The following is a 23,337-nucleotide window of genomic DNA, read 5'->3' as shown; positions in this document are numbered from 1 at the left end:
CCCTTAGGTGGAAAGCAGAGAGGGGATTGTACCTTTCTCATGCTCTGGGCAGATCCAGAGGCTGGCTCATCCATGGGTAGTGATGTGACCAACTGTAGGCAGGTGGTCTCCCTTGCCTGGCCTCTCGCCCATCCTTCCACCCCCGTTACCTAGCCATGAAATAAGGAAATCACAGGAGATTGGTGCTGGATGTGTGTGGAAGTCTTGCAAGGAGAGTTGGCCACGTGGGGAAGGGGCAGGCAGTTCCCATCTGGGGAAGGAGACAGGGATACAGTTTTGACCTCGGGAAGTTGAGGAAGAACTTAGCTGTATGCATTGTTGAGCATCTGTCTCCCTGTGCACCTGCTCCATCCTGGGCAGACGGGCCGGGCAGGTGGAACTGCACCTGATGTTACTTCTTCCTTGTAGGTGAGGAGTTTTACGAGGCCTCACCCTACGAGCCGGTGACCTCCCGTCTCTCGGACATCTTCAGGCTCGCTTCCATCTTCTCAGGTAAGTTGTCCTGGTCTCGTGGTCAGGTGTCAGGGAGGTGGTCAATGTGTCCCCTCTCCCTCCCCACCCCTGCCGGCAAGTCTGAGCCTCGGTTACCCATCTGTAGAGGAGGAGGAGGAGCTTGTGCCGCCTGCCTCATCCAGGTAGCCCTCTGTCTTGATTGAGGCTTTGTAGGTCTGGCTGTCTGCGGTGGATCCCGGGTCTGGAACTGGTTCTTTGGCCTATGAACCCTTGTTGCTTCTCTCCAAGGCCTTGGCTTTTCTGCTCAGTTGAGTTCTTTTTGCCTCTCAGTTTTCATGGCTGGCTTGCAGGAGGAATGGCAGTGCCTGGCTTGTTGCCTTGTTGTCGGTGGACCCTAAAAATCCTCAGCTGCCCTCCCCCCCGCCCCCACGTCTCTTGGAGAGTAGGGAGGGACGGGGCGTTGCTAGCTGTGGCCCAGAATGGTGGTGGTGGGTACTGAGAAGGACTGTGCTGGGTGCTAGCTCAGCCAACCAGCAGGGTCCCCGGGTTGGAGCTCTGCTGAGCTCTGTGGCTTGTTCTTCTTGGCCTGTGCGGTCTTGTGGCATCTGGGGGATCCTGAACCCCAGAGCATGCTGCCAGGCCCTTGTCTGAGATTGATCAGAGCTGGCTTGTTCCCTGGGGGTCTCTGAGGGTGGGGAGGGGGCTTGCAGGTGTCCGCGCAGTTTTGTGGTTGTCTCGGAAATCTGCGGCAATCCCTAGGCCCTTGGCCAGGCACCCATGTTAGTGATTTGCCTGGCAGTTCTTGCAGGAAAAATGCTTTGTGCATTGTGGGATGTTCAGCATCTACCTGGCAGCCATGCCCTGGATGTACGTCTTGGCTGCAAACCCTGCCATACCGGTGTCTGCACTGTGGCCGTCAGCTGAGGACTCTGCTCTAAACAAACCCTTAGATGACTATTTTTAAATTATTTATCTGAAAGGCAGAGTTACAGAAAAAGGCAAAGAGAAATCTTCCATCTGCTGTTCCGTTACCCATATGGTTACAACAACTAGGGCTGGGCCTGGCGGAAGCTAGGAGCCAGGAACTTCTGGGTCTCCCACGTGAGTGCAAGGTCCCCAGGCTTTGGACCATCCTCTGCTGCTTTCCCAGGCCATAAGCAGGGAGCTGAATGGGAAGTGGAGCAGCCAGGAATTGAACCAGTAGCCATATGGGATCCTGGCACTTCAGGCAGAGGATTAGCGTGCCATACCACTGTGCCAGCCCTGGGTTTCATGTTTTAAAAAAGTTGTTTTTTATGATGGCCTCTCCGAAACAGCGAAATTAAGTACTGAGGCATAGGGTTTGGTTGCAAAGAATTGGGTTTTGGGAGTTCCAGATTCCACGGTAATTGTGAGATCTGCCCTGTTTGCTCACCTGAGAACAGATGTGCTGTGACCGTCCTCGCCTTGGCCCCCCACTGTTGGGAATGCCTGCTGTGGCGTGACTGGATGTGTGTTTGCATGCACCTGCTGAAACACATCCCAGGCTCCTGTGGGAAGGGACTGTCTGGGCGTGGCCTCGGGCTCCAGGGGCAGCAGGTGTCCGAAGGGAGGTGGATGCCTGAGATCCCCCTTGCTGGACCATGGCGGGTACGCTGGGCTCTTCCATCCTGCTTCCTCTAGTCTTGCCTGTGTGGTGATGGGCTGACCGAGGTCCCTTCTAGAATGTCCTGGTTCTCACATCTCATTAGACCCCAGACAGTGCTCCTGGCAGGTGCACCCCACGGTGAGGCTGCCTAGGGAGCCTCAGATGCACCTGTGCCTGGCCCTGCCAGCAGCCCAGGTGCCTGTCCTGTGTCCCCCTGCATGTTTTTCCTTGACTGAATACCCTGCCCCTTGGCTTGCTCCCTGCATGTGGCCTCTCTAACCCAGCTCCTCCACCCCCTGCTGTTTCCTGGGCTCACATTGAACGTCTCCCTAAGCAGGAAATCTTGACATAGAGGACTTGACAGTCCCTGGGACAAGGATGTTGACCAGACAAATGAGGAAGTTACTCCGTCTGCAGCTGCACGCATCCTCTCCCCACCCCAGCTCCCTGATACTGGGAGGTAGCAGGACCCAGGGAATCCTGTGTCTCTGTACTCTGAAAGGATCCCTCCCCTGCCCTCCGAGAGGGCTGGCTTTGGGGTTTTGTCACCCACTATGTGTGGTCTAGGGGCCCTGTGTGGTGGGCTGGGGTAGGGCGTAAAGCAGGGAGATTGGTCCTGCTTGCAGCAGCAAAGTACACAGACCTAGAAAATATCATGTGGGGTTCCTAGAGGTGGGAGGGTTGGAGGAGGGAGAGCAGAGGCCTTGAGCAGACTGGCCCAGGTCTGCTCTTGGTTTGGGCGCTCCAGGTTTTGTGGTCTCAGGTCTCCCTGCAGCCTTGTGACCTGGTGCCTGTTGGTGTTGTGTTAGTGGTCTTGGCATGTTGGCATTGAGCAGGAGGGGTCGGGCACCCCCTGTGAGTGAGGCTGTGGTCGGGGATTACCCTCGTCCCTGCCCAGTGTGTTCGATAGAGGCGGGAAGACATTTGCAAGGGACGGAGCAGGTGGAGCCACTGAAGCTGATGTTCCCCCGCCTGGTGACCTTGTGTGACTTGGAGCCATCCATCAGTGAGGGGGGAGTGGGAGACGAGGCTAAATGTGCAGGGCCACTAGGTCTCTGCCTTATAGAGGAGTGATGGGCAGGTGGCCTTGGTCGGCGGGGTCTGGAAAGCTCTCCTGCAGCTGGAAGGGAATTTGGGGGTCATGCAGGCCCACCCCTCCACCTGACAGCGTAGGCAAGTGAAGACATGGGAAGGAGAGACCAGGGCTCCACTTCCGGTCCCCTCCCGGCCCAGTGTGCTCCTTATGCAGGTGCTTCTCCTCTTACTTGACATGGGGCTGGTAGAAATACTTGCCTTCTAGGGTTTTTTGTAAAGACCCATGACATGCTGGCTGTGTGTGCTCTCCTAGTACCTGTGTGTTCCAGCTAAAATGTGGAGCTGCTTGGAAATGGTTGTGGGGGCGGCTGCTTGGCTCGGAAGCTGAGTGAGCTGTAGTAGTTGGGTTTGCATCCTGGCTGTGGCTCATGCAGACTCCCCAAGTGATGGCACCAGTGGTTGGATCCCTGCCACTCAGCGTGGGAGACCTGGACCGAGTTCCTGGCTCCTCGCTTTGGAAACACACTCTCTCTTTTGGTTCTGTGCCCCTGTCAGGCCTAGAAGCTAGCTCTCAGTGAGTGGGGATTGGGGCTGCGTCTTTGGTTGCTGTTGTGTACAAGCAAGAACTCGTTGTGGCATAGTGTGTAAAGCCACTGCCTGTGAGGCCAGCATCCGCTAAGAATGCCAAAAGTCCTGGCTGCTTCACTTCCAATCACGCCCCATGCTTATGCGCCTGGGAAAACAGTGCAGATGGCCTGGGTGCCGAGGTCCTTACCACTCCAGGCTCCTACCTTCGGCTTGACTCAACCCTGCCCATTGTGGCCAGTTGGGGAGTGAACCATTGGATGGAAGCTCTCTCTCTTTTTATGTCTACTGTGCCTTTCCAGTAAGCAAGCTTATCTTTTTTTAGTTATTTGTTTTTATTGGAAAGGCAGATCAGGTTTACAGAGAGAAGGAGAGACAGAGAGAAAGATCTTTCATCTGCTGGTTCATTCCCCAAATGACCACAATGGCTGGAGCTGATCCCATCCAAAGCCAGGGGCCAGGAGCTTTTTCCAGGTCTCCCACATGGGTGCAGGGGCCCAAGACTTTGGGCCATCCTCTGCTGCTTTCCCAGGCTATAAACTGGATGATAAGTGAAGCAGCCAGGGAACGAACTGGCACCCGTATGGGATCTTGGAGGTTGCAGGATGAGGATTTAGCCATTGAACCATTCTGCTGGACCCAGTAAGTAAATCTTTTTTTTCCCCCCAAGATTTATTTATTTTATTGGAAAGTCAGATATACAGAGAGGAGAACAGAGAGGAAGATCTGCTGATTCACTCTCCAAGTGGCCATAATGACTGAAGCTGAGTTGATCCGAAGCCAGGAGCCAGGAGCTTCCTCCAGGTCTCTCCCAAGGGTCTGGGCCGTCCTCCACTGCTTTCCCAGGCCACAAGCAGGGAGCTGGATGGGAAGCGGGGCTGCCGGGTCACAAACTGGTGCCCGTTTGGGATCCCAGCGTGTGCAAAGCAAGGACACTAGATGCTAGGCTATTGCGTAGGGCCCCTCACCATGGCTTTAAAAGAGGAAGTTTTCAGGTCCATCATGTGTGAAACACCTTCACTTTGGTTGCTAGCGTTGTCACTGCAAAGTGAGAATGAACAGGTCATTGTGGGAATAATTAGGAAAACGATACCAAAAATCTTTAATATATATGCATGTATATACATACCTCCCCAAATGCCAAGAATCCATTTCCAAGGAACAAAGCACTCACACGTGGCTGGAATGGCCCCGTTCAAATGTGCACAATGGACTGTAAATTTTTAATCATCAGAACCGCAAAATTAAGCAGGTTTTCATTGGCCTCCCAAGGAATTGGAGATTTCTCAGCCTGGTTGAAATGTGCCAAGACGTTGAATATAACATCCGTATCTGTGTTGCTATTTTCCCTCACTGATCTTCTCTTTAGATAAAGTTTTATTCATTTTTATTGGAAAGGCAGCTTTATAGAGATGAGAGACAGAGAGATCTTCCGTTCTCTGGTTTACTTCCCACTACTGCTACATTACTAAGCTGATCTGAAGCTGGTGGCCAGGAGTGTCTTCCAAGGACCTGGGCCATTTACTTCGGCTTTCCCAGGTCATAAGCAGGGAGCAGGGTGGGAAGTGGAGCAGCTGGGATGTGAACTGGCACCCATATGGGATGTCCATACTACAGGTGGGGGATTAGATGGTTGAGCCCCCCGCATGGGTCCCTGCTCCATTGATCTTGGGTGAATCTGCAGTCCGTATGTTGGATGGATTCCCGGTGGTGGCTTGGGTCGCTTCCCCTGGGGAGTGCTGGGTGGTTGTGAGGGATGGGGGACAGGGCCAGGTATAAGCCAGAAGCCCAGAACTCCATCCATCTGATGGGCATGTTGGGGATTTGAGTCCTCCCAGGGCGCGCATCGGCAGAAAGTTGGTTGTAAGCTACAGGGACTCCTGTAGGAGACTCGGACATCATCACAGTGATGTGCTAACCACAGCCCCCGAACACCTGCCTCTGGAGGACCCACTTCTAAACAGAGCAGTGCTGCATATGGGCTGTGGGCGTTATATCCCATTTCATCTCTGAGTCCTCCGGGGTGTGGGCAGGCAGGTGTTCTGTCCTGTTTAACAGGAAGAGGCTCCCCTCCTGGCAAGCCCCCCTGGCTGGACTGCAGCCCCAACCCTCCCCGACACCTCTCTCTCTCTCACCCTCTCCTCTCTTCTTTCTCTTCTCCCCTCTCTCCTCTCTTTCTCTCACTCTCTTGCTGTCTCTCCCTCCTCTGTTCTCTCTCCTCTCCCTTCTCTCCCAGACTCCAGAACTGGCGGCATTCTCCCTGGAGGAGGTGAGGCTGGGCTCACTTTAGCCATCCTCGCCTGTGGTCACCACCCCACACAGGTTGCCACTGTCTGTCACTTGTTGCTGCGACAGCTGTCCCCGGCCCACCCCTCCTGCCCCTGCTCTGTGACGCCCCCTCTCCTGTCTGCCAGCCCGTGAGCACGTGGGGCTTGTCGCCTGTCTGTTCTGACAGCTTTGTGTTTACTTAGCCAATTCTTGCCCTGCCCAGCATGGTTCTGCAGGGTCTCCCCTGCCTTCCTCCCACCTGCTCCCCTTGTCTTGGAGGTTCCCACCTGTCCTTGTGATCAGAACATACCTGGTGCATTCCTGCTTTAAACCCTTCATACCTGCCCTTGCATTTGGCTAGGTCTTCTTGCTGTGGGCTTCTGTGTGCGTCTGACCTCCTGGCTCTTTCGTGAGCTCTCCCAGAAGAGGCCCTGTGACAGTCCTGGTCACGGTCACTGTTTTCTAAATGTCCTTGCAGGTACTGCATCACACTAGGCAGTGTGTGGTTGATCACCACTCTTCCCCTGTGAACTTCTGTTCATAGTTGGGTTGCCTTCTTTCAAAAAATGTATTTATTTCTTTGAAAGTCAGAGTTCAAGAGAAAGAGAGAGAGAGATTTCTGCTGGCTCACTTCCCAAATGACCACAACAGCCAGCTCTAGGCCAGACTGAAGGCAAGAGCCCCGAGTTTCTTTTGGGTCTCCCATGTGGATGGCCGTGGTCCAAGCACTGGGGCCAGCCTCTTTTGCTTTCCCAGGACATAAGCAGGGAGCTGGATTGAAAGTGGAGCAGCCAGGACTTGAACCTTAACGTCTGCATGAGATGCCGGCATGACAGATGGCGTCTTCACGTGCTGCACCACAGTGCTGGTCCCCATATTTGGGTTTCTGGTTTCCTGAGACCCGTGCTTGACCACGTTGGCCTGCTGACTGATGATTGGCCAAACACACAACCGAGGGTGCTGTGTCTATTTGAGGAGGGTGCAGGCCAGGAGCCCGGAAGCTCAGGAGCCTGGGAGCTGCTCCCTGAAGTTTTGCATCTCCAACCTGGAAGGGTAGCCTCAGAGTTCTGGGGGACTATGAACCCTGAGGCCTGGGGGCCAGCTACAGTCATCCGAGCGGGGGCGGGGGGCTGGCACAGGGCTAGGAGTTGCAGACATGCCTCTTCTCCGAGTGACTCACGTCCAACTGGAGTAGGAGATGGGTGCGTGGAGACCTAGCTTTCTTTCCCTAGCAGTGTGTTGTAATGCGTGTTACAAAAATCTAGAACTGGGGCTGGTGCAGTGGTAGAGCAGGCTAACCCTCCACTTTTGGCACTGACATACTGTATAGGTACCAGTGTCTGTCCCAGCTACTCCACTTCCCACTCAGCTCCCTGCTAATGCCCTGAGAAATGAGCAGAGGATGGCCCAGGTGCTTGGGCCCCTGCACCTGCGTGGGAGACCTGGATGCAGCTCTTGGCTCCCGGCTTCAGACAGTCCCTAGCTGTGGGCATTTTGGCCATTTGGGAAGTAAGCCAGTGGAATGAAGAGTCTCTCACTCTGTCTCTCTCTGTCTGTAATTGCCATTGAAATAATTCCCTAGAAAAAAAAAAAAAGGATATAGGGATTTGGAGAAAAAAGTGAACCAAATATTCGCGCAGGTGTTAGCAGGTAGTAGGGTCCAAGTGATATAATGGAAGTGGCTCTTGGGTTACTAAAGTTTGGTGCGCACTGCTCTATAGATACGTCAAAGATGGTTAAGTTTCATTCTACATGTACTCACCTGAGAGTCAGAGCAAGCAAGCCACAGAGGGCTCCCATCTGCTGGTTCACTCTCCAAAGGCCAGGGCTGCGCTGGGGTAAAGCCAGGAGCCAAGAACTCCATCCAGGTTTCCTGGGCAGGCATCAGGGACCCAGTCACCTCAGCCATTCCTGATGCCCTCCCAGGGTCTGCCTGAGCAGGAAGCTGGAGCTGGGAAGTGAACTCAGGCATACTGGCGGGGGGTTAGGTATCCTACCTGCTAAGCCAAACACCTATCTCAACTAGGACAGCTATCTACGGAGCAGCAGCTTGAAGATGGCTCAGATGACTGCCCATGGCGACAGCTATAGGAGCGTGGGCAAGATTGGGCTTGGACACGTTGCAGATGAGGTAGAGGTGCACGGTGGGCAGAAGCTGGGGGCTTTTTGAGCCTCTGGTTGGGAGGCTGTGTCCTGCCTCTGCAGCAGCCTCCTTTCCCTTCTGCGGGAGATGAGTGAGCCAAGGGTGTCTCCAGGGCTGGGGCTGGGAGCGTGACTTTAACTGGGTCTTTGGAGAGTGCCAAGAGCTGTTTAATCCGCCTCATCTGCCCTGGGCAGCTGTTTTCCATTTCTTCCTTGGCACATCTCAGCTGTCCCCAGAGGGGCCTAGGAGAGCTGCAGCTGGGTGGGAGCCCCACAGCATGCGTCCCGGCGGCCTGGCCTGCATCTCTGAGTGCTTGAATCCTTGCAGGTCTTGGGTGGTCTTGTCAGCTCTCTCTGTTGGGCTGGGCTGGGTTGGAAGAGTGAAGCCTCATTCCTGCCCTTTGCAGACTGAAGTGTGGGGTGGATTTGGGGGTGGGGGTGGGTAGCTGAATCTGGAATCCTCTGTCTCCTTTTGTCTTCCTCACTGCATGGGGACTTGGAGTCTTCTCTGGATAGAAAGGCTGGGGAGGCGCCCCCTGCTTGGTGAGGGGCCAGCCTGGGGTCCTGTCTCCCAGTAGTGGAGTGGGGCTCCCTGATTACCTTCTCTCCCTAGGAAAGGAGGATCAGGGTGGGGGCTAGTCTTCCAGTAAGCAGGCAGTTGGTGTGGCTCTGTACATTTCTTGATTTTATTTATTTTTTTCTTCTAGTCCAGGAAACTTACCAAGTTTGGGCCCAGGGGTATGCATTTCCCACCCCCTAGCAAAAGCTTTTGCTCTTCCAGCTCTGAATGGAAGCCACAGAGGCTATAATTACACTGGCGTCAGCGCAGGCGCCTGCTGCTGCGAGCAGGGACGTTGCACCTGGGGAGCGTGCACGCAGCCGCAGCAGCCGGTGGCCTCAATTAGCCGCTGCTCCTTTTGCACGCCCCTCTCCTGAGCCCATCCTGCTTGGCTACCCTGCTGCTGGAGCCCTAGTCGGATCCTCACTCACGGTCCTGCCCATGGAGGCAGGGTCCCTATTTTCAGCTTCTGTGCTGACATACATGTTTGGGTCTTGGCCTCAGGCCCATCCTTCTCTCGTTGGCATCCTGATCACCTCTGGCCACAGCTAGCTAGGCCAGGGGCTTTCAGTTTTCCCCCTTCCAGGAATGTCCATGTCTGCCTCAGTTTCCAGAAGGTTCACTCCCAGCTGTTGAGGTCAGTGAAGGAAGTCATAGGGTGAGGATGGTTATAGCACAGAGTGGGCTGACCTGGACCAAGGTAGTGGCGAAGGTGCTGGTAAGAAGTGGTTCCCGGGTCTTGTTTTCATGTGCACAGTTGGATGACGGGTCTGGGATTCAGCGAAGAGGTCCAGCACTGGGGATCTGAACCTGCGAGTCCACAGCGTCTTGGTCCCATGTGAGGCCACATGTTGAGTTCCAGGGAACAGGTGCAACGTTGAGAAGAGGGCAATGAGCCCTGCGTGGGGAAGACAGGACTTATAAAGCAGGCTTTGCAGAGGGTGCTGGACATCCGGCAAGAAAGGGAGTCAGGGGGGTAAGGGGGAGCTCCTGTGCCCAGGGCTGCTGCTGCCAGTCTGGGAATGGGATGTCCCAGGGGCATCTGACCTGTTATTTCCTTCTCCCCCTCTTCATCCCCCTTGCTCACCTTCTTATCCAGCACTTGGCTGTGTGTGGAGGTGGAATTCTAGCTTTAATGATCCAGTGGTGAGAATGCCGGGAGCTAGGTGCTCCTGCCCAGTGTGCCATTCAGGGCACCCGGAAGAGTGTCTGGGGGTGATGAGTGGGTGAAAGGGCAGGGCTGGTGCCTAGCATAGCGTGAGGAGTGATGTCGCTCCTGCTCTAGTTTGCTGCCAGCGTACCTGAGGAGCTAGGGATCTGCTCCTGCCCACTCCAGGATTCAGTCTCCCTATCTGGGCAGCGGGGGTCTCAGGTGGAAAGGCTTTACAGACAGGGGTGCCTGTTCCTTCTTTCTGCCAGTCATCAGGACTCTCTAGGTGGGGATCAGTTGACAATGCAGGGGTAGGTGGGCATCATGATGAGTGTTCCCCCCAGAACAGCGACTGCTGTTCCTGGCGACTGCTGGGAATCCTGCTCTGTGCCCATGGCTTTCTGCTCTGTGGACTGTGGCACAGATTTTGCGGTAAAGATTATCGTTGGCACAGCTCATGATGTGTGATGGCTTAGGCTGGGCCAGATGCCAGCCTGAGCACCTTGGGCAACTGTGGTTTAATCTTGTGAATTCTCGCCACAAATTTCAGGTGCAGATCCTGTGACATGAGCACCATCTTACGGACAAGGAAACGGGTGGAGAGCGTGCACACGCAGGCCTGTCAACCCTTGGCAGCTGTGTCCTCCCTCAGGCCTCTGTGCTTGCTCTCTCTCAAAGATCTGTTTATTTGAGAGGCAGAGTTATATAGAGAGAGAATAAGATAGACAGGTGGGGAGAGAGATTCCGTATGCTGATTTATTCCCCAGATGGAGGAGGGGGAAAGAGAGAGAGACAGAGAGAGAGATTCCATCTACTGGTTCCCTCCCCAAATGAGTGCAACAGCAAGAGTGAGGCCAATCCGAAGCCAGCAGCCAGGAGCTTCTTTCCTGGTCTCCCATGTGGCTCCAGGGTCCCAAGGCTTTGGGCCATGCTCTGTTATCTTCCCAGGCCACAAGCAGTGAGCTGGATGGGAAGCGGAGCAGCTGGGAGCTGACATTCATACGACTTGACAGATGACAGCTTAGCCAGCTGCGCCTCTGTGTCTGCTTCTGACGGCTCTTCCTCCACACCCTTCTCCTCCAGGGACAGGGGCAGACCCAGCGGTCAGCGCCAAGAGCAACCACTGCCTAGACGCAGCCAAGGCCTGCAACCTGAATGACAACTGCAAGAAGCTGCGTTCGTCCTACATCTCTATCTGCAACCGCGAGATCTCGCCCACCGAACGCTGCAACCGCCGCAAGTGCCACAAGGCCTTGCGCCAGTTCTTCGACCGTGTGCCCAGCGAATACACCTACCGCATGCTCTTCTGCTCCTGCCAAGACCAGGCATGTGCTGAGCGCCGCCGGCAGACCATCCTGCCCAGCTGCTCCTACGAGGACAAGGAGAAGCCCAACTGCCTGGAGCTGCGCAGCGTGTGCCGCACCGACCACCTGTGTCGGTAAGGTCACGGCAAAGATGCTGATAGGTCAGAGCCAGCTCCCTCCAGCCCGAGGTGTGAGGCAGCCGAGATTGAGTGGAGAGTGGATTCTGCAGCATGGTAGTACTGGGCTTGCATCCTGGCTTGATGACTTGCTGGAGTTGACGCAGTTTTCTGGTCTCCATGCCTTCACCCACCGAGACAAGATGAGCAGTGTCCTATAGAGTAACGGTGAAGCATTTGATGACGTATCCAAGGCTTGGCACAGGAGTGGTGGGCAGTCAGGTTAATCAGTCTGTGCAGCTTTATGACTGAGAAATGTTTTCGGGTTCCAACGGGTTGCAATCTCTTCATCAGTTCTCATGTTTCTCCTGTTGGTTGTGTACTAGTCTTCATTGAACCCCTGTTGTGTACAGTGTTGGGCTTGAGGGCGAATTTGAAGCTCTTGCAAGGGGCACCCAGGTTCAGTGGGATGATGCTGAGGGTCACCAGGGGAGGCAGTATGGGGGTGGCACTGGCCTCTGCCTGGGTGCTCAGGGTGGGAGGGTCTTGAGATGAGCTTGCAGGTAAGGCAGGGGCACTCGGGGCATGGGTCCTGGTGGGAAGCTGGTGTAGAGAGGGCGATTTGCTGCCCTAGGTGCTGGTGTTTATGGATTTTCGGCTGTGTGCTGCACACTGCTCCCGTCTCACTTAGTCCCTCAGTGGAGGGTCAAGGAAGGTGTTTGCGTCAGCTCTGTGTGTTAGATGAGAAGATGGGTTGATGACTGGGTGATGTTCATTTCCATTCTGTGTTGGCCACACCTCATCCTGCATGGAGAACCCCGTGTGTGGGGAGCTGTGCACTGTTGGTCCGTGAAAGGGTGACGACTGCCGAGTGCTATGGGGTCAGCAGGTGGAGGTGATGCAGGACAGGCGTCCCTTTGGCTGTGTCTGGGGTTAATTGGCCTTACCTGTACGATTTGGTTGGGTGCCTGAACCTAGCGTCTGAGGTCAGGTCCCCCATAGCAGGGCAGGAGGGAAAGCTTGAAGGGCCATGTACTTCCTCGAATATAGGGGAAGAGCGCATGCTAATTCTTAAGTTCTCTCTGTTCTAAATGCTGAAACAGCCTCAGCAACACATCAGGCCCGGTGACAGGGCAGATGAGGAACCAGCCTTGAGGTGTGTGTCACCCAGGGGCCTGTTCGTGCTAGGGCACAGGTCAGTGTCCCCACAAAACTGGGGGAACTTTAAGAGGTTGGTGCTATGGTCTGGGAGTCCAGCCACTTGAAAGTCTCGACTTCCTGACTCCCACATTGTTGGTGTGCAGATGGGGGGAGAGAGAAGAGGGTGTTGTTTCTCTGGGTGAGGTGGAGGTATTTGGAGTTGTCTGAACTGGATGGTTTTCTTTGTTTTTCTAGAGGTGATTGCTGTGTTCTGTGTGTGGCAGTGTTGGGAAGTGGGGCCTGATGGGTAGGGTTGGGTGATGGGGCAGAGGGATGGCTGGTGAGGGAGCCCAGCCTGCTCCCTCTTCTGCCCGCACTTGTCTGTGTCTTTTGTATTTCCATCTATGCTACCAAGGAGCCATGCAGATGTCAGCATCAAACACTTGGGTTTCCCAAGCCTGTGTCAAACAAATCCTGCTCTTTTTAAAATAATAATAAAAAAAATAAAAAGAATTGTAAAAACCTGTGACACACACACACACACACACACTCAGGGCTCTCATCTGCTGGTTGACTTCACAGATGCCCACAGCAGCCAGAATTGGGCAACAGTTGAAGCTGTGGTCTGAGAACTGCATCTGGGTCTCCCACATGGGCTCGGGGTCCCAAGTACTTGGGCCATCCTCTTCTGCTTTCCCAGGCCATCAGCGGCGAGCTGCATCAGAAGTGGAGCAAGTGGGATTTGAAATTGGTACCCGTATGGGATGTCGGCGCCACAGTTGGAGGCTAGTCTGATGCACCATTGTGCTGGGCCCATGGTGTGGCCTTTTAATGTATGCGTAAAACGAGTATTGCTCATATTGGAGTAGATTATACATAACTCACATATGCCTCGCTTCAGAATTTGTTTGTGTTGGTGACATTCAAAATCCTTTCTGTTAGCTGTTTGGAAATACAGTTAATTGTTACCAGCCACAGTTATTCCTGTGTGCTGTGGAGCATCGGGAATTACGGCTTCAATCCAGCCACACCCGGCATTCCCTAATAGTTCCCGTTACCTCCCCTCCCACACATCCCCTGGCCCCTGCAACCACAATTCCGTTCTCTGCTTCCACAAGGGCAGCGTTTTAGCTTCCACCTAGGAGGGAGGACACGCAGTTCTTGCCTGTCTGTGCCACCCTTATTCTCCTTCACACATGACCTCTACTTGCATTGCTGCAGCTTCCTGCTTGCTTGCTTTTATGGCTGAATAATATTCCATTCTGTATCTAAACATTGCGTTTTCTTTATCCGTTCACATGTCAGTGATTAATCACCTTGGTTGATTCCACGTCCTGGCAGCTGTGAATGGAGCTACAGCAAACACAGGTGTGCAGGTGTCTCTTCATGCCCCTTGGTTACGTTCCTAGAAGCGGGAGGCTTGGAGCATAGGAGAGCTCTGTTGTGGGTTGTCTGAGAAACCTCAGTACTGTTCTCCACTGCGGCTGCACTAATTTACGCTCCTGCTTGGCATCCTTGCCAGTGCTGGTTCTTTCTTGTCCTCCTGGTACCAGTCATCCTGGTGGCAGGGAGGAGGCGGTTTCTCCTTGTCACTTCGATTTGTACTTCCCCAGGGGCACGTATGATGCAATCTCTATAGTCTTTACAAATCGCTTGTGTCAGGTATTTGCTATAGTAGCCCCGAAACGGGGATGGGCCCTGTCTGACCTGTGGGCTGCCTACCGCCTGTGACATGATCTCCCCTGGCTCTGCCAAGGCAACTGCAGGCACGACTCGAAATTCAGTAAGCCCCACGGCAGGCTGAATTTTCAGTTGATAATTCTGTGTGGCCTGCACATGCTGCTTTTAAAGATCCAAATAGTCCTTGGCAGAAAGGATTGAACTTGAACCCGAGGGGAGAAGCCCAGAAGAGGCAGAGACCTGGGTGATGAAGTTCACGCTATGGCCCATCTCTCCCATGATCCCCAACCCTGCCCAACACACCTACCCATGTGCAGGTTGAAAGCACAGTCCTGGGAGGGCTGGCGTTCAGGCCGAGTGGATGTGAAGCTGGCTAACATGCCTGCGACCCATGCCTGAATACTTGGGTTTGGTATCTGGCTGTAAGCCCCCGCCTCTGGCTCCCTGCTCATGTGTGCTGTGAAAGGAAGGGCAAGGTGATGGTTCAGACTTCCTGCAGACCCATGTAGGAGACCTGGAGTTTTGGTTGCTGTCTCCTGGTGTTGGCACCATTGCCGCCTCTCAAACAAGCAAACAGGGTCATAGGGAAGGTATGAGGCTGTAACATGAATTTTTAGGTGGGATGATTGGAGACAGGTACTGGGGAGAGCAGAACCCGGGGTGCATGGTGGCAGCAGGTGGTAGGTGGAAGTGGCCACCTGCTTTCTCTCAAGGCTTCGACCGTGTTCTGGTGGGTGCACCCAGCCTGGATGGCCTCACCCTGTGCTCAGGAACCCTTTCCCTGCTCACTCCCTGGCCGTCTCCAAGGACCTCCGGGCTCCTTGTGTGTGTGGTCTTGATCTGTCCAGGTGGTCTGCCTTTTCCTGTGACCCGCAAAGGGGAGGAGTTGCCTTCCTTCCTTCTCCTGCGGGGCGAGTGTGAGCCACTGACCACATGGATCCCCTACTCAGCAGCACTGGGACAGTGCCAGTCACAGCCGGTGGGGGACAGAGCAGGAAGCCTGGGCTTAGCCATCCGCGGTGCCCTTCCTTTCCTAGGGGTTGGTACCCTCTGGAGCAGGCCGGGCAAGTGTGCTACAAGTAGGGTACCATTTACTGTGAAAAAATGGGAATGCCCCAGGCCGAGGTGTTTGGAACAGGAACTGGAGATGCCTTGGAACCTTCTCTTCCAGGATGGTTTCATGAATGGAAGCAACTCTGAGTTGGGGTTTGGGAAACCAGGGGTGCCCTTCTGTAACCCCCTCGCTCCCGAGCCAATAGCGTACGGTGATTTAGCCCCGCTGGCCAGGCCTCCCCTTACCTGGCTGTCCGCCTGTTTGGGCTGGGGTTTACTGATGCACGGCTTTTGGTCTGCGATCTTTGGGTATAGCCCTGCCAGAACCATTGTCACCTGGCACTGCATTCAAGCAAGGCCTCTGGTTAGCACAGTGTGGGGCATGTTTAACAGACTTCCTCCCATGCTGTCTCTTGTCTGAGGAGCCGCGCTCACACCAGGCTGTCTGCACACTGGGCCTTGGCCCATCGCAAGCATTCAGAGATGTTCTCCCACGCTCCTGGGCCCAGGAGGGCGGTTTGGGGTCAGTGGCTCAGGCTGGAGCTCCCGGCTGGGTGGGAATTCAGAAGCTGCTTGCTCAGTTCCGCTGTCTTTGGAAGTTGTAGCCCCCTGGGGCAGGGACATCCAACCTCTCCCTATGCGTGCTTTGGTCTGAATCTTCAGGGCTGTGGACTCAGCTTGCGTGGGGCCTGGGAAACAGAAGGAGGAGGTATTTCCGCCCCAGTCATCTGATCATGGAGCTGGGAGAGCCTCCCATGGAATTTGGCTTGACGGGCTCCGTCATCTACAGTTTATTTATCTGTTTGTTAACCACAAGCCTCTCAGCTTACACTCATTGTAGAGAGGGTCTCAGTGTGTGTGTGTGTGTGTGTGTGTGTGTGTGTGTGTGTGTGTGTGTGTGTGTGTTGTGTGCGCATGTGTGTGTAGCAAGGGAGGACACTTGGGGTGGGGGCTTCCAAAAACCAGAATTCTGATGTCCTGTGTGCTGGGCTGCTTTCAGGCTTCCCTGGGAAGGGGCTGTCCAATGTACCCCTCCGCCCCTTCCCCTTCTTTTGCCAAGAGGATATAAATAGCTCTGTGCTGGCCCCATGCCATCCCCTGGGCTGTAATTTAACCTCGGCCGCTGACAATGGGTATTAATAGAGTCCAGGCCGGAGCTGTCCCGACAGCTGAGGGGGCCCCTGCGTGGTAGACAGCGTCCTTGTCTGAGCGATAGGACGTTCTGTAGTGGGGCACAGGGAACTGGGCTCCCCTGCTTGGAGATCATCACGAGGCAGTGGGGGGCCTGGGAGCCTCTCTGGCAAGGTGCTGCCTCCCGCCCAGCCCAGGCAGCGTGCGTGGCACATGTCTCGGTTTCGACTTTTGGCTCCGTGGGCCTGTCTGCCAGCTTCTTTGTGGCTCTCTGAGAGCCATTGGCGGCTGTGGTGAGCGGATTATCTCCAAATGTCAGCAGATGATTGTGGGTGGAGCCCGGGATCACTCCTGCACTTGAAGGCGAGTGCCTTGGCTGTGTGGAAGGGAGACACAGTTAGGTGTTCCGTTGCCAGACAGTCACCGACCTCAGTGTTTGCACCTTCTCTGGGTGAACAGCTGGGATCTTCTGCCTGTAGGAGACTTTCCAGTGTTCCTCCTTGCTTGGAGTAGTGAGGCCGGGGATGGATTAGTGATGCCTGCCATGGGTGTGCGAGGGGTGGATTAGATTTACATGCTGCGATCCAACCCTGGGTCTTGTGATCCAGCCAGGGTTGGGCCAAATAATAACACAGGAGGAATGGGCGTCTCACAACTATTCTTTCAAAAAAAAAATTACATGTTTATTTTTATTGGAAAGGACGATTTTACAGAGAGGAGAGATACAAAGAAGGTCTTGCAACCGCTGGTTCATTCCGCATATGGCTGGAGTCAAGAGCTTCTTTCCATGTCTCCCGCATGGGTACAGGATCCCAAGGTCTTGAGCCATCCTCTGCTGCTTTCCCAGACCATTAACAGGGAGCTGGATTGGAAGTGGACCAGCTGGGACATGAATCGGCAACCATATAGGATGCCAGCACCGCAGGGCAGAAGATTAGCTTCCTGTGCCACCATGCCATTGCGCAACTGTTCTAGTATTACTGCTTACCGATCACCTGCTTTGGATCAAGTGTGGTGTTAGGGTTGGAGAATCAGAGATGAAGCAGCCAGGGACATCCTGGGGCCCACTGTCCCCTCAGGGGAGTCTCCTGCTGGCTCCCATTGCTGGCCTTGGAGACAGAGGGTCTAACCCACACATCCAGCCAGTATCCCTGCGGGGCTCTTGGCTGCCCCCAGCACCATCCCGCATCCCCTCCACCCACCCTGGAATGTCTTTAGCTTTGTTTGTCCTGGGCTCCTCTGGGTAGATGGGGTGCGGCCCCTCCCTAGAAGAGGAGAGGGCTTTTGGGGACGGGGAAGAGTGTTACTGAGGTCACAGTCAGGTCAAGGGGCCACTCTGTGGTGATGACCAGTGGAGTGTCCTTGCTTGGGTCTCGTGGAAGTGTGTGAAGAGAGATTTTTGGTGTCTCCTTGAGGCTTGCTGCACTTTACAGACCTCATACAACCCTGATCACCAGGTGTCATCACTCCAGGGATTAAGGTTTCAGTTGGGGGAGTTTGGTGGGGACACATGGTGTTTGGTCCCTGGCTCCTTAAGCCTTCTCTAGGCCACTCCTGTGATGCCCTGGAGTACTTGTCTGTGTTCAATTTATGTATTTATTTGAAAGTCACAATTACACACACACACACACACACACACACACACACGTCTCCTACCACTGTTTCTTTCTCCAGATGACAGAGAGCGCGAGCGAGAGAGAGCGAGAGATCCTCTGCCCATTGGTTCATTCCCCAGATGGCTGTGACAGACCAACACTGGGGTTAGGTTGAAGCCAGGAATTCCATTTGGGTCTCCATCATGGGTTGCTGCTTTTCCAAGGCACATCCGTAGGGAGCTGCACTGAAAGTGGAGTACTGGAATGGGAACCAGCACTCATACAGGATGCTGCAATCACAGACGGTGGCATCACCCGCTATGCCGTGATGCTGGCCATGTCGCCTTTCTTATGTTGTGATCACTGTGGAAGGAAGCTTTGACACAAGGTCCCTGGCCTAGTAGTAATGCCATCTTCTGAGCAGAAGGGAGAAGGGGAAGAGGAGGAAGCAGCTGTCGTTGGAAGCCTCTGGAACATGCGAGTGGAGACATCAAAAGCTAAAGGTTCTTGTTTAACTGGAAGTTGAGGAGAGAGGCATGAGTTTAGGGTAGAGACTATGGGATTCAGGAACATCACGCCTAAGGAGCAGTGTGACTTGGTCTGGTGATAGGCACGCGGTGGGCACTAGTTTCTTCAAAGAGCATCTAAGCTTGTGGGGGCAGACCAGACTCAGCCATGGCACCTGCCAGGAGGAGGCTCTGCTTCATTCAGTGTCTTCAGGGTTGAGCTGCTTGGCTGTGGGCCTTCGGGGAGGGGACGGTATGTGGACATAGGGCCAGGAGGGGGGAGGCAGGTCCAAGCATGGTGGGAAAGAAAGAGGAGGACTTGGTGTATGTGGATGGGGCAGGTAGAGACGGGAGATTCGGCACAGTTGGGCAGTCCTGGGCTTCCCACCTGCCCATACCCAAGTCTATCAGGCACCAGGATCCTCTCAGCTTGCTACTTCCTAGGGCGATGAAGAAGTAGGGGGTAATCTGCCCTGGGTTAGGAGTTGGGCTAAATCCCTAACCATCAGCCTTCTGTAGCTGCAGTTTCTGTATCGCCTCACCCTAATGCAGATCGACTATAATGAAGCAAAAATTGCATGTGTGCTTAACATGGGCATTTTTGCTCATTATTATTCCTTAAACAATACAATATAGAACGATTTGCATAGCATTTTCATTGTGTTCGGGATTGTAAGTAATCTAGAGATGATTTAAAGCATATGGGAGGAGGTGTGTGGGCTATATGCAAATCTGTTTTTAAAATTCCTTTTCAGTTTATTTGGAAGACAGAGAGAGAGGGAGAGAGCGCTCTTCCATCTGCTTACCTACTTCCCAAATGTCCACAACAGCCAGGGCTGGGCCAGGCCCAAGCTAGGAGCCAGCAGCTCCGGCTGGGTCTCCCATGTTAGGGAGCAGAGTCCTCCTTTGCCTGCTGCATCCCAGAGTGGTGCCCAGTAGCAGGAAGCTGGCACTGGGAGCTTATCCAGGCCTTGAACCTAAGCATTCCTGTCTCCCGTATGTCAGTGGGGATGTGGGATGTCAACTTCCCATTCAGTGTCTTTGACGTCGTGATGAATGCCTGCCTCTTTTTCTTTTTTTTCTTTTTGCTTCTGAGTCAATATCGTGCCATCTTATTTAAGGCGTTTGTGCATCCCCAGGTTGTGGTGTCCATGCAGGGCTTTGGGGCGGGGGTGTTGTAGAATGAATCCTTGTGGATGTGGTGTGTGTGTGTCCCCTCTGCCAGGAGCCAACTGGATGCTCTTGGTGGGAACTAGTGTGAGTAGCCCCATCCTCTAGGAGGGCCCCCCCGCCAGCCTCAGGTGCGGGGCTGGTCAGGGTCGTTTGTTCCTCCGTTTCAGGGTGTGTACGGCCAGTATCCCGGCTGTTGGAGCATGAGAAAGAGAGATAGAGCATGTCTCTCTTCCCTTCGCTTCTGCCTCACCCTCCATGCTCTCTCTCTCTCTCTCTCTCTCTCTCTCTCCTTCCTTCTTTCCTCGTTCTCAAAATAAAATTCACTTTCGTGTTCTGCTGGTTACGAAAGTGAGATGTGCTCAGAAATAATCCTGGCCAGACAAAAGAAGGAATGGACTCCAAGCCCAGCACCCCAAAATAGGCCCCCTGTCTGCGCATATATGTGTTATTTTAACAAAAGTGACGATGCCAGCGATTTTTTTTCCTCCAAATACAATGTTAGCATTTCCCCGTCTTGGTACACACGGTTACCTGGTTCTTAATGAACCTCCCTCGCGGGTTTTGTGTGCCTGTAGGTGGTTTGAGAAGCGTGTGTTTGTATACTGTCTGTTCACTCCTACTATTTATTTTCTTATTATTTTAATTTTTATTATTATTTTTAACTTGCTTGAAAGGTAGAGTGACAGAGAGAGGAGGGGAGAGATTTTCCATTTGCTGGTTCGCTCCCCCCCCATGGCTGTAGGGGATGGTTGAAGCCAGAAGTCTAGAACTCTTTCCAGGATGCTGACATGGGTGCAGGAGCCTTGCACTTGGGCCGTCCTCTGCTGCCTTCCTGGGTGCATTAGCAGGGGGCTAGATCGGAAGTGCAGCAGTGGGAAGCAGTGGAAGGACGGCCCAGGTGCTTGGGTCATTGCTACTTACATGGGAGACCTGGATAGGGCTCCTGGCTTACACCTGGACCGGCTTTAGTTGTTAAAGCCATCTGTGGAGTGAACTAGCAGATGTTAAATCTCTTTTTATAGCTCTGCTTTTCAAAAATAAATCTTTAAACACAAGCGAGATGGAGGTGTTGAGAGCAAGACCGTGGTCACTTGGGACAGTCCAGGTGTGGGAACTTTGAAACGTTCATGAAAGTGAAATTCAAGCATTATTATTTTTTTTGCAAACTTCATAAAAAAAGTTTTATTCATTCGCAAGGCAGAGCAACAGAGAGAAAGTGAGAGAAAGAATTTTCCATGTGCCGATCCACTCCTCAGATGACCGCAACAGCCAGTCCTGGGCCCAGCTGAAGTCAGAAGGTAGAAATTGCTTCAGGTCTCCCGCATGGGGGCAGGGACCCAAGCACTTGGGCCGTCCTCTGCTGCTTTGCTGGGCACATTAGCAGGGAGCTGGACCGGAAGTGGAGCAGTCGGGAGTTGAGCTGACACTCCTATACGGGGTGCCCATCTCCTCCCAAAGTAGCTGCTTTACTTGTTGTGTCACAAAGGTTTGTGCAGTCCATGCTTAGTTTTTTTTTTTAATTGGAAATGATGTGATGGAAGCTGAACTGATCTGAAGCCAGGAGCCGGGAGCCTCTTCTAGGTCTCCAAAGTGGGTGCAGGATCCCAAGGACTTGGGCCATCCTTTACTGCCTTGCCAGCCTTAGGTAGAGAGCTAGATGGGAAGTGGAGCAGCCTGGACATGAACCAGCTGGGGCCCTGCAAGAGTCTCATGTGTCCCAGCAGAAGGGGCGGAGGGCTGGAAAGAAAGCTGGTCTGTTTCCTCCTGCTTTTTTTTTTTTTTTTTTTTGAGATTTGTTTATTGAAAGGCAGAGTTACAGAGAGAGGGAGAGCCCCCTTCTCCTGTTGTCCCTTTGTGTGGCTTTGAGAGACATGGACTGTGAGTGGATGGATAAAGGAGGGTGCCCGTTGCACAGGCTGGCGGTGCCTGCTGGCTGGAGCATCCTGCCCGGTCTGCTGCACCTGCTCTCCAAGCTTGGAAAGTATCCCTTCTAGCCAGCTGGGGTGTGCCATAAGAGGGCTGGCAGGGGTAGGTGGGAGGCCTTGGTGCTTGCCTTGGCATGCCTCATGTGGGTTAGACCGAGAGAGCCACTCAGAGATCGCCAGAGATCAGGCCTTGCATCCGTGAGGCTGCTGTGGCCACAAGGACCCCTCCTCCCCCAGTTCAACCTGAGCCAGAGGTAGAGCAGCTGTTAAAAGATGAAGCAGCCAGAGCCTAGTGAGAGGGGTAGAGTTGTCTGCCCCTGCTGACATAGCCAAGCAAGACTTGGTGCATTGAAAGCCTGGGCTGCAGCTGGGGGAGGGGTCAGGTGTCCGAACCTGGACAGTCGGTTCGCGGGGTAGGGCAGAAGCTCAAGGAACGGCTGAGGGGGTTCCTGCGTGGGGGAAGGTGGGGACTGCATGGCGGATGTGTGATGTCTCCCAGTGCCCCCAATCCACTAAAGACTTTCTTTGATTTCCTTGAGAGCAAGGGAGGGCAGGTGTCCTGGAGGTGCTGGTGTGCTGATTGGCCCGAAAACTGCCCAGTGGTTGTGGTGTTTTTACACACACACACATACACACACACACACACACACACACACACACACACACACACACGGCGCGCATGAGCCCTGGACATGGCTTTGGCTGGGAGCTGTGGCCAAAAGGCCTGAGAGCAGTTGGACCTTCTGGCAGCCCAGACAGCCCCTGGCACCCTGAAGGCTGGGTAGCAAGGGAGTGGTGAAGTGGAGGTGTTAGGGGTTCTTGGAGTCCAGCACGCCCCACCCTCCCCGCCACCACCCCTTTCCCCCTGAAGCCTTGGGTCTTCTCCCCCGTTTGGACCAACCTCCAAGATGTCAATGGCAGGGAGGAGGTGAGGAAGGAGCAGCAGGAATGATGACTTTGGGCCCCTCTCCTCCCCTCCCCCTGCGGCTTCTGCAGGAGCCTGGGGAGGGGGGGTGTTTGGCTTCCTGGACTTCAGTGGAGAATTCTCTGCCAGACAATCATCTTGGCGCTTTCATCGCCTTCTGATGCTCCTCTAACTGTGCGGGGTCGGCTATTAACTGGTCATCAAACCTCAGCCTCTAGCCCATCAATAGTCATAAAGTTGGGGAGATAAAAGCCATCAGTTTTCCATTATAGCTGAAAGCAATACTGTAGATAGCTATTTTTCTGAACGCGGCGGATAGATGTATTTTAACTAGAGCAGGGCTTCTAGAGGCCCACTGCCAGGGCTTGGGATAACCTGACAGCCGGTTCTGTAGCTGGGGCGTTGGCGGGGGGCTTGTTCTTATTCTTTCTGAGTGTGCACATCTTCAGGCTGGGGGTGGGAGCTGGGCAAGGCTCAGAATTGGGACTTGTGCACTGTTGTGGCCTCGGCTGATCTTGTTCCGTGGTCAGATGGACCTAACTATCCCTTGAGACTCTCCTCTGCTTGAGTTTGGCTGTTTGAGCAGGTGCTTGCTTGGCCTGGGGGGAGCCAGTGCGAGGGGAGTGGAAGGGCAGGGGAAGGTGAGAGGGGTGGGGACCTGCAGGCTAGGTCTGTGTGGAGCAGGGCGCTGGGTGGCTGGGGGTGGCTGCCCTGATGTATGGTCTCTGGAAGCTGCCCACACACAAGCCACCAATTTGGAATGGATTTTGCCATGAACCTGCCTGGCTGTGAGCAGCCATCTGAGAAGTCCTTGGGATGAGCTTTTGTCGTTCTAGCAGAATCTGGAGCAGAGGGTGGTGTCTGAGACCCCCTGCCTGTCTCTTCCCTCAAGCTGGTTTGGGCAGCCACCAATCCTGGCCTTTCCCAAGGGATCACTCTCCCTTCAGGAAGACCTTGTAGGACCCATCAC

At 54.1% G+C, this 23,337-nt stretch overlaps 1 protein-coding gene across 1 annotated transcript in view; it reads left to right on the top strand.

The window, feature by feature from the left end:
* GFRA2 (GDNF family receptor alpha 2) overlaps positions 1-23,337 on the top strand; it is a 52,406-nt gene that overhangs the window by 8,979 nt on the left and 20,090 nt on the right. Inside the window, exons 3-4 of the mRNA XM_004591385.4 lie at positions 409-492; positions 10,903-11,257. Coding sequence (XP_004591442.1) covers positions 409-492; positions 10,903-11,257 — 439 coding nt within the window. The remainder of the gene's footprint in view (positions 1-408; positions 493-10,902; positions 11,258-23,337) is intronic.

The sequence above is a fragment of the Ochotona princeps genome, chromosome 32 (genome assembly GCF_030435755.1).
Source record: "Ochotona princeps isolate mOchPri1 chromosome 32, mOchPri1.hap1, whole genome shotgun sequence".
NCBI lineage: Eukaryota > Metazoa > Chordata > Mammalia > Lagomorpha > Ochotonidae > Ochotona > Ochotona princeps.
This window is presented reverse-complemented; position numbering and strand designations above follow the sequence as displayed.